The sequence below is a fragment of the Carassius gibelio genome, chromosome A5 (assembly GCF_023724105.1).
Source record: "Carassius gibelio isolate Cgi1373 ecotype wild population from Czech Republic chromosome A5, carGib1.2-hapl.c, whole genome shotgun sequence".
Taxonomy (NCBI): Eukaryota; Metazoa; Chordata; class Actinopteri; order Cypriniformes; family Cyprinidae; genus Carassius; species Carassius gibelio.
The window spans coordinates 34,992,706-35,003,541 of NC_068375.1; the positions used below are offsets into that span (position 1 = coordinate 34,992,706).

At 34.8% G+C, this 10,836-nt stretch overlaps 2 protein-coding genes across 3 annotated transcripts in view; both read right to left on the reverse strand.

The window, feature by feature from the left end:
- The window catches only part of LOC128013967 (RING-type E3 ubiquitin-protein ligase PPIL2), a 28,613-nt gene extending 25,207 nt beyond the window's left edge, over positions 1-3,406 (reverse strand). Inside the window, exons 1-5 of the mRNA XM_052597180.1 lie at positions 3,239-3,406; positions 2,868-2,917; positions 2,257-2,302; positions 1,714-1,776; positions 1,059-1,110 (exon numbers count right to left, since the gene is read on the reverse strand). Of these exons, the coding sequence (XP_052453140.1) occupies positions 1,059-1,110; positions 1,714-1,776; positions 2,257-2,302; positions 2,868-2,917; positions 3,239-3,270 (243 nt within the window). The 5' untranslated portion in view covers positions 3,271-3,406. The remainder of the gene's footprint in view (positions 1-1,058; positions 1,111-1,713; positions 1,777-2,256; positions 2,303-2,867; positions 2,918-3,238) is intronic.
- A 1,887-nt stretch (positions 3,407-5,293) lies between these two features.
- On the reverse strand, positions 5,294-10,031 carry LOC127988040 (galactosylceramide sulfotransferase). Of its 2 annotated transcripts, XM_052590553.1 has the most exons (4): positions 9,758-9,890; positions 9,538-9,597; positions 7,400-7,560; positions 5,294-6,728 (listed from the first exon to the last, which is right to left on the reverse strand). In XM_052590553.1, the coding sequence occupies exons 3-4, from the start codon at positions 7,528-7,530 to the stop codon at positions 5,576-5,578; spliced, it is 1,284 nt and encodes a 427-aa protein (XP_052446513.1). In that variant the 5' UTR covers positions 7,531-7,560; positions 9,538-9,597; positions 9,758-9,890; the 3' UTR covers positions 5,294-5,575. The 2 variants fall into 2 exon arrangements, with proteins under 2 accessions (XP_052446513.1, XP_052446502.1); XM_052590542.1 differs by lacking the exon at positions 9,538-9,597 and having other exon boundaries at positions 7,400-7,547; positions 9,758-10,031.
- Between the last annotated feature and the right edge of the window lie 805 nt (positions 10,032-10,836).

A 10,836-nucleotide genomic window follows, 5' to 3' on the forward strand; every position in this document is an offset into this window, starting at 1 on the left:
TCCCTCTGAGCACCGCATTAAGCTTGAATACTATCCAAAACATAAAATGAAACTCTCAAAGCAGAAAATACCAACTGTTTGGCAGCATGTAATGAAATTAAGATTATGAAAGGCTTATTGGCACTTTCATCTTATTAATTTCCCTCTTTTCTTTTTATTTGTTTTTAATGACAGTATTTTTAGTTTAACTTTTTTACTGTTTATTTGATTTCTTACGCATCTGTTATGATTATTTTAGTCGTTTTGGTTACAATAGAGCATTTCCCCTCTAAGTGACACATTAAGCTTGACTACAAAACATAAAACTAAACTCTCGAAGCAGAAAACACCTAGCGTTTGGCAAATATGCATAAATTGGTGATAATGAAAGGCTTTGGGTTATCATCATAACATTTAATTTACACTTTTTTTACCAAAGCATATTGAGCTTTAAATGTTTTTCAGAGCATTCCTATGTAGTTGCTAGGGGGTTCTGGGTTGTTGCTAGGTGGTTAATTGCTGGGGCCTGTTAACCAAATAATCCAGGTTTATTTTAATTTTTGACTTATTTTGAACCAAATCAACTGACAATAAGTCAAACTAACTGAAATAAATCTGGTTTATTTGTTAAACTTGTTTTATGAAACAGGCCACTGGTTTTATTTAAGCATTAGATATATGATATGGTAGCATTTAAAATTTAATTATATTTTAACATTAATTTTAGTTTCCTTTTATTTTATAATTTTTATCATATAATAACATGATTTTTAACATTAAAATTTTAGTCATTTGTTATGGGCTTTTGTCATATATATATACCCACACACAATTTATTTTTAATTACACATACATCTGGAGTTGATAACTGTAATCAGTTAAGCCCTGGCTTCTCCTCAATAGGAGTCTGACGCCCCCTAGTGGTTGAACCCACGCAGTTAAGGGTTTGGTGCCTCGCTCAAGGGTCTCACCTCAGTCGTGATTTTTAAAAGTAAAAGAGAACTTTCCTCTTTAATGATTTTAAAGTGTTTAGGTCCATCATGTGAAATAAATATTATACATCAGAAAATCTGAAATACCTCTCCTGTTATGGGGTTGGTACCAAACTTCTTAATCCAAGGCACAATGCTCCTAAAGAGAAAACAATAGTTTTTTTTTTTCTGGCATCACCTCATCATTTGAGATATGTACACTTCAATTCAAATGTTTGGGGATGAAGATTTTTAACCCTTCTGAAAGAAGAAGTCTCTTATACTTACCAAGCCTGTGTTTATTTGATTAAAAATACATACTATTTTAAACATTATAACAATTTAAAATAACTTTTCTATTTTAATCCTGCATGATTTTCAGCATCATTACTCCAGTCTTCAGTGTCTCATGATCCTTCAGAAATCAAGATGCTGATTTGCTGATCAAGAAATATTGCTTATTATTATTAATGTTGTTGTGCTGCTTTATATTTTTGTGGAAACAAAAGAAATCTTGATCTTTCAGGATTTTTTGTTTTTAATTTAAATATAATTTTTGTAACAATGTAAATGTGTTTACTGTAATTTTTGACCAATTGGATGCATTCTTGCTGAATCCAAGTATTAATTTTGCCCCCCTTAAACTTGTGAAGGGAAGTGTATGCAATAAATAAATATAAGCTACTATAAAATAAAATTAAAGTATATAATTAATAAATGTAAGCAAATAACAGCTTTAAAAATGACTAATTTATATACTTACATTAGGTCAAAAACCACCCCATCCACTGTGCACATGGGATACTCAAAGGGCTGAAGAGACAAACTATTCAAGAAATAAGAGAAGAACATTAAAAATCATGCATACAGTATGACACTAAACTAAAGCTCCCGTGTGTCATTTCTGAGCCACCAAGCAAACTGATTGTTTCCAAACACAGTCTCCCCATCTTCCACTAAAATAAAAGAACAACAGCCCAAACTCACATGATTTATGAGACACATCAGGCTGCTCCAATAAACAGAGCAATGTTTGAAAAAAACAATTTTCAGAAAGTAAACTTAAAATTGTCAACCAATAGCTGTCTATGCATATTAAACTGGAATATGACAAAAGGATTTTGACATTGAGAAGAAACTGACACAAAACACACAACTCACAAAAACAAACAAACAACGAAAGCATTGTTTGAAACCCCAGATCAGCAGTTATGAAAGCAGAATATATTGCACTAGAGCTAAACTACTGACCAGAAGAGACACAAAGGCCTTTTTTTTATCCAACATGAAAGAAGTGAAATCTCACCTGCAGTGATCAAAGGGCAGACGTCTGAAATTGGCTCGTGGGATTTCTGTAAACATGAAGACAAAAGGCTAATTTCGTCAGTGTTTTGTAGGAAAAAGCACCAGCAATATCAAACACAAAGTGCACAAAATCAAACTATATGTGGTGCAATCAATCACAAAACATAGTGAATGACAGGAAAACCAAAAGCATTACATACACTACTGTGCAACAGTATGTTTTTTTTTTTTAAATATGCTTTTGAAAGAAATATCCTGAAATATTATTAGAGTTTAAAATATTGGTCTTCTATTTTAATATATTTTCAAATGTAATTTATTCCTGCTATGGCAAAGCTGAATTTTCAGCATCATTACTCCAGTCCTCAGTGTCACATGGTCCTTCAGAAATCATTTTAATATACTGATTTCAAGAAATATTTCTTATTATTACCAATGTTGAATATATATCTGAACCAAAACTTTGAATAGCAGTGTACTTAGATTTCACAATCTGCAATGTGCTTATTTCCCCTCACATGACATGTCAGTAATCTATCTATTAATATATATCCCACAATGTTTATTAATATAAATAAGTTCAGTAAGTTACATCCAGACTATTTTCAGTACCTGATTTCTTCCCTCCATAGAACTGAGTGTATTCTGTACATGTGATGTACCTGAAACAGACAGATATAACGAATGTTATTATAATTACTGAAGAATCAGAATTAAATTCAAATAACAAATGGGTAGCGGTTTACTATTAAATAATACTACATTGCAACGACAGAACATCACGGCAAATTAAGATAACTTTATATTTTACAGTTTTCGAACAAATAAGTTATAACCCTCAGATTACACATAACACGATATCACAGCAATACAAATATGCTTATTCTGTTTTCAGCAAAATCATTAGCCATATAATGCTCAACAATTACTGTTGAGTGCAAACACGTTAAATTTTACGCGCGCTATGTTTCATTTCAACTCACATCTTATCTTTTTGATGCTGCCTTTTCCCCATTTTTGTGGAGCAAGAGGTTGTAGCAAATAAAAATAATAAAAGTTTATATAAGCATAAACAACCAAAACAAAACCTCCGACTGTTTATAACACACACTTCTGGTCCGTGTTCAGTGCAGCAGTAAAATGTGTCCGACGTAAAACGGAGGAACGTTTTTATTGTCCCTCTTCGGTACGGAATATTTAGATGACTAAAGATCTGGCTGATTTTACTCTGCAGTAAAAGTACTTTTGAAGTGTCAGTAATTTATCAGAGTGTTTTTCTTTAGAAAACTTTAATTCAAAGGATAATATTGTTATTTTTACTGTACTACTTTCATATTAAATGTCATTTAACAACTTAATTACATTAGAAATCGATTACTTTTTTTACTTTTACTCAATTAAAAGTCATTCAAAGATTTACTTGAGTAAAACAAAATACTACATTGTTCTTAAATATTAAAGATAAAACAACAACTTTAAATTATGAAATGTAGTGCAGTAAAAAGGATGATTATTTTCCCATTATGCTTGGGAATGTAGTGAAGGACAGTTTTCCAAAGAAAAACACTTTAATAAACTACAGATACTTTTGACATTTATTTGAGTAAAGTAAAAATACTTCACTACTGTCCACCTCTGAGCTGAGGTTAATTTGGAGAAAGCTTTAAAGCTGTAATATGTATACTTTATTTATGTTTATGAGCTCTGTCTGTCTGTCTGTCTGTCTAGCCAGGGTTATAATTAACTAAAACAAAAAACCAAACAAACACACACAAGATTTTCATTGCCAATTCAGCATTTTTGTTGAGTTTAATGAAGTAGGCTTCTAAAATGACTAATTGTAACTAAAAAGGAAATCTAGACAAATTTAGAATAATAGTAATAATACATAAAAAAGACAAAACGTCACAAAAACTTTAATGAAATTAAAATAAATGCAGAACATATAAAATAAAAACTACCTTCAAATATTTTATGAGTGCTACTAAAAGTAACTCATTATGTCACATCATAACCACAAATAAAATAATTTCTTACCCTTCAAACACAGGATGCATTTTCTTCCAGGCCTACTAATGAGTGCATGATGTGTGGTATTGAAATGCATTTATGAAGTTGAAGTGAATCTTCCTCTGAGATGCAATGGCAATCCTTTTATCTTTGGGCGTGAATGGAGACAGGGCAGTGTGCTTTATCAAACAGCACAACTGCAACTACAAGAAGAGATGCTAACAGAGAGAGTGAAACATGAACAAGACACAGGTATGTTACATAAAGTTTTTATTTTGCATCTTTCATGGATTTCATGATTGGAGTTACTTATCATTCATGTGATGATAACGGTAAAGCTCAAGTTCCTCAATGAGTCTGAACCAGTTTAGGAAATTATTTCTATTGCCATTGGCACCAACAATAAGAGCTTCAAATAATGAGGTCATTCAACAGTAGCTGATTGATTTTTATGATTGATTCAAGCACCCACAAACTACGTACATGTAATACATAACGGTGACATACAGTACATTTCTGAACAAAAAACTAACGTTAAGGATGTGACTGTCACCACTTATTCAGGTAATATCATTTAAATATGAAAATGTTTTATTCAGTCATGTCTTTTAATGTTTTATCTCTTTCTGACACAGAAAAACTGGTTTAGGTTTGTTGTATACAAGTCTATGGAAACTTATTTTCGCCATAGAATAAATAAAATAAAACTCTTTTCAAAACTTCTTTCTAAGAATGTATTTCTTCCACTATTCGGACTCTTCTTCTTAAAAGTTTTTATATCATAGTTTTATATAATATCATAATATAATATATCGTAATATAATATTTGATAGGTCATAGCTCACAATTCAGAAATATTTCTTCAACAATTAGGACTTTTCTTCTCAGAATTGCAATTTTTTTTTCACAGTTCAGAATTTATATAAGAAAATAAAAAAATAAAAAATAAAAAAATAAAATTTATATATATATATATATATATATATATATATATATATATATATATATATATATATATTGAATTTTTTTACAGAATTGTGAGATATAAACTTTCAATTCTGAGAAAAAAAATCTTAGTCTAAACTGCAAGATATACACTGAATTGTGATATATGAATTGCAAATCTGAATTGTGAAAGAGTCTCAACTGAGGAAGAAAAAAATTTGAGAAAAATGTTTGATTTGTGAGACATAAAAAGGTAGAGTTGTGAGATAAGTCACAATTGCATTTTAATATTTTATTATGAGGCGGAAAAAAGCTTCCATAAAGTCAGCGCTGACCTTTCACCTTAGCAAAACATTTGTTCTGAGCTACCAGTGAAGGATCTCTCTGATGTGACCCCACAGTCTTGTTATCCACAGGTTGACACCCATATCAGTGAGATACTGCAGCTCCGGCGTGAGCATCTTCCTGCAGAGGTTCTGGTGTGCTTTGTCAACATTATTTTTCAGATTGTATCCCATAATCGACTTCTCACCGATGGGTTGCCACGGCTGCATGGAAGTCTCTAAGATGCTTCCTGCATCGACAGCATGGCCTCCCTCAATGCAAATGGAAGCCATTTCTGCATTTCTGCGCTGCAGCTCTGCGACATCTCTCGCCATGCGCTCATGGCCGTAAGCATCCACTTTATGCCAGAAGGTGGTGTTGAAATACTGGTAAAGCTTCCAATCGATGGCGTTCCACTCGAGCGCTTTGGCCCTGAGCTCTGGAGTCAGTTTAGAAACAGTTGAACCTTTCCGGGCATTGAGTTTGAAGAAGAGCAAGTCCTCCATGTCCCAGCAGAGCGCATCTTTGAGCAAGATGAGCGACTCTTCGAAATACTCCACTAGCATTACCAAATGGAAGTGCTTGGAGATTGCTTCAATGGCCTCGTCCACCTTTGGGTCATCTGGATTTAAGTTACTATCCTGTCCAAAGTCAAAGAAAAGCAAGTTTTTGAGATAGAACGAATTGAATCCCTCTGGGTCGTAGTAGAGCTTTGGATCCGTCAGGAATTCTCTCATCTTATCATCTCCAGAAAGCCTCCAAGTGAGAGGCACAACGCGTCCAAAATAATGAAACGAGGACTCCGCGAGATCTGCCGGGTCCCGGAGGATTGTGATGTACGAGGTGTCGGCTGGAAGCACTTTGGCCACCTCAGCAGCATTGAAACGCATGTGATTACAGATGATGTTGAAACACATTCCGGGCCTGTAGTCCTTCACTTGTGAGCGATGAAAAGGGGACGGGTAAAAGAAGTCATTGCGGCTGTTGGGGAAGGCAAATTTGAGGTGGTGCTTTTCACCAAAACGAAAGAGAATGTTGAGGAAAGTGCTACTAGCTGTTTTATGGGTTTTCATGAACATGATGTCCACTTTTGGAGTGCAGATTCGCTGCCCAGAGGCATTATGGGAGCTGTTAGAGATTGTTGAGGAGTGGGAAGCTGAGGGGCGGTGAGCACATGAGTAAGGCACTGGGACCCTGTAAACAAAAATGATCAAACATATTGTAATTTGAATTAATTTGAGATGCATTTATGTCATCTTTAGAATAAGTCCACACAGAGGCTTCATCACCGAGACAGATCCGTTTACTAGCAAGCAATTCCAGCTGCAGTGTTGAACCCATTGCCCATTGAGTCCCTGTCTGCATTATATTGCTGATTACATGTGTAATCAGCAATTATCTGATTACATGTGTATACAGTTTATTTCAGCAAAGTTCAACAATACATGTGGCATGTGACAGTTAAGCATTAGTTTACATAGATTTAAATTTGTAAAATTCTATATATTGTTTTATATTTCACAATAATACTAAATAAATGCATACTTGGTGACATAAGAGACTTAAGATGCATTGCTAGTATTTTGTACTGAATTGAACAAAAACTGTAGTTTTAAATAATGTTTCCTGTCAGGATAGAATGACAGAATAATTTAAGGAGAAATGATCTTAATAATTATTTTCTTTATTAATATGAAGTATTTTTGTTTTATTTTCATCTTGGGAAGAAATATTTCCTGACTATTTCTTCATGAAGTTCACTCCGAAATACTGCTCTAATCCGGTGAAACTTTGACTTGGTTATTGAAATGAAACTGCTTTCGGTTGTACATAAATTCTTGCTCAGAAGACATGAAGGGACTCACTCCTGCGGGCCAAACTGGACCTCTGAGGCTGACAGACAGTACAGAAGAATCATGCAGATGGTCAGGAGCGCGCCCAGGATCAGTCCCTTACAGATGGACCTCCACTGCCTCACTGGCTTTCCACCCATCATAGCTGCCTGGTTAGACCCTGGAAGAAAACCCTGAAGCAGAGAGAAAGACACTTCAGTAATGATTAAGTGCTTCTAACTTAATTATATCTCTAAAGGCCATTTTATGTAAATCTAGTAAAAGGTGCTGCGCTGTCTGCTGTGCTTACGCATGCACAGTCCTCTAGTGCTGCAAGTATTTGATTATCGAAGCTTTTCTAGTGTGTTAAAAGATATTTGTCGTCACCATTTCCTCAAGTGCCCAATTATTTAGGTAGTACACTGCTGCTCACAAAATTGATTTTCTCCCTTGAGTTCAGACATGCAATCTACATCTGCTCAACATGTGCTTATATATGGGGATTTGCATTGGCATTGCAGGTAATTTAGCTATTTGGGATTCTAGAATATTTTCATTTTAAGTCATGTGACAGGTCACTATTTATTTTAAGGTATTCTTTATTTCTCTGTTTCCTATTAACTATTCCTCTATTACCGATTTATTTCCACTGGAATAAAACATAAAAATAAAACTCCTCTCTAAAGAAATTTAAAGCAAACAGGAGAATCCTTCAGATTTTCTTCTGGACTAAAAGCCCTTAGGGACGTAAAGCACTCTGAAGAGAAGCATACAAGAGTTTTTTGTTTGTTTTTCTCAGTGGACGCAGAAGGTCCATGTCTCATATGAAAGTCGTAGGCTCAAAAAAAAGTTATAGTCACTGCAATATATTTGTAGCAAAATGGAGGTGAGACTGTACTATTGCAGGGGCTTCATGAGAGCCAGCAGTCCAACAAATTAATTATGCATTCAGAAGTAAAGTAACACTGTCCACATCTCTTCATGTCTCAGAGACTAGGATCAAATATCTGCAGTGCTGGGCCACCAAAAGATAGATTGAGAGAGCAAAGGAACAAAGGAACAAAGGCGTTTCTCTCAAATACAGCAGAGAATAGAAATCTAGAAAGGGTCGAAGAAGTCTGAAGGAACCCATTGTTCTTATTTGCAGCGATCTCTAACCCTGCATTTTTCAAAATCATCTTTTGTTGATAGCAAAAACACTGACAAAATCATCATTGTTATGCTGATGGTGAAGAATAACAAGGATTTTACAGAACAACAAAGAATTACGACAGCAGCTGCAGCTCTAATTTAAGACTAAACTTACAAATGCTTTTCTGCATCCATCAAACACAAGTGTTGTTTGTAGTCCATCAGTGCGTTGTACAAAAGTCTTTGGAGATGTTGAATGTTATATTTAATCATGGGTGCATTTAAACTGCGCAATTATAATCATTTCTGCATGCATTTTTGTGATTTAACAAAGAATGCCACAAGCGCTGCTGGCACATTCATAACAGACAAGAAGCCAGTGTAATTAAGTTTGGTGATGGGATACAAATAGAATAAAGGTTTCTTTTACTTAACAGATTGAGCAGCTGGATTATATAGGAAAGTTTAGGAATGAAACAGATAACCTAGCGTTGCAATAGATTCAGCATTGTGAGGACTCATGGGGATATAAAAGTGTTCTTGGAATAAATGGAATTCAAAAGAATAAAAATACTATATGCAAATAAATAATATGCATTTTATTTCATTTTTCACTAAAGTTATCTACAAGATAAATATACATGAGAAGCAAAACTGTATAAAATATTAAGGCTTTTAATATTTTTTCAATTTGTGTAATTAAATATCTTTTTCTTACAACATTGATGACTTATTACTTTCTTGTTTTTTTAATAAATATAACCGAATTTAGTGAGCTTTATGCTTAAACCCAGAAAACTTTTAAATCATCATAATAATGTTCTGGCAACAATTATCTTTTGTTTTTGTTTTAGATGTGACGATGTTTAGACTAGAAAATAGACTCAAAAATATTGATGAATACTTATTCAGATTTTTATATGTGTTAAAGGTACTACAGTCTTAGTCTTAAACAACGGCAATAAAAATATTAATGTAAATAATTCTCCCAGTACAATTTGTATTGAAGATTAAATACAAAAAATTGTTAAATATCTTACCAAATCATGTATCCCTGTCACAGCTTGATTGGCAGAAGAAAAGCAGAGACTCTGAGAAATCTATGAAAAATGACTTTGTTAACAAAGATGCCTGATCAAGGCAATTCCTTCACAGTTAACTCTCCAGTCGTGCAATCCAAGATTAGTAGCATCTGTAACCCTCTATTATCTTCTATGAAATATCCAGGTGATCATTCACCCTGCACACACACACACACACCTGATGATTTTGAAGCCCCCGCCTCTCCTGTCCTCCTCCTCCTTCGTCTGCACGATGTAGAGCTGAGCTGGCTAAACTGGATACAGAAGAGACTCGGTTTGAGCTCTCCGTGACGCAAGACCAGCCGCCTGGGGACCTGCACTTCTGTGTCTGTTTGCATTTGTGAATGAGAGTACAGGAGAAGGTCGAGGGCGGAAAGAAAGAGGAAGGTGACGTCAGGATGAGAAATACGGAGACAGAAAGACAGTAAAACAAAACAGGAGAGAAAGAACTTGAAAACGGAACAGGGTTAGCGAGACAAAATGACCAAGAGGGAGGGAAAGGAACAAAAGAGAGGAGGGATCAGTTCAAGGGGGAAACAGAGAGCTATTGAGAGCAGATTACTGGTTTGGAGTGGTCTGAAAAGTTGCTAGAAAGCGTAGTTAAATGCATGAGAGGCCAATCCATAATTCAAGATATGTGGCTATATACACAAAGTCTCAAATTCAGTAAATTATGACAGAAATTTCATGTTTGGGTGAATTATCCCTTTATATGCTTTATTATACTGTTACATCTATCCTGATATTCACTGATCCATTCTCTTTATTTTGCTCACTTCTCAGTGTTACTTATTGTCCAGCACAAGATTATTCTGTTCATCCAGATCTCCTTTTGACGGGTGTCAAACACTCGGTTCATTGTCTGCAGACACACACGGACACACAGAATGTCATGCCAGTGCCAGGCAGTGTAAGAGTGACATGGTTGGAATGTAGATGGGTAACACTGCATGCTTGTGTGTGTGAACATGAATTAGTGATCAGAAGGCCATGAGTTGCCTGGCCTAAAGCCCACAGGGGTTACACAATGGCGAGGAGAACAGCAACGTCATAACTTCCCACCACAAATATACAAGCAAAGCGGAGGGGTGTAGGGGTGTAGGACTTCACTGATAACAAACACCTCATACAATAAAAAAGAGTTTGAATGGGACTTTGGGTGTGACATAAAGGAAGAGAACATTTCATGTGTTATACACATGCGTACAGAATAGAAGAGAGCAGATCACTTTTGAACTCAGTTCAGACAAATCCAGA

Bases quoted from the DNA above. Each gene is read 5' to 3' on its own strand.
- LOC127988040 (XM_052590542.1), bottom strand. From the start codon at position 9,917: ATGCAAACAGACACAGAAGTGCAGGTCCCCAGGCGGCTGGTCTTGCGT. The intron at 7,548-9,757 runs GTGTGTGTGTGT...GTTTTCTTCCAG, and splicing joins GGGGGCTTCAAAATCATCAG to GGTCTAACCAGGCAGCTATG. The intron at 6,729-7,399 runs GTGAGTCCCTTC...TTTTGTTTACAG, and splicing joins GTCCAGTTTGGCCCGCAGGA to GGTCCCAGTGCCTTACTCAT.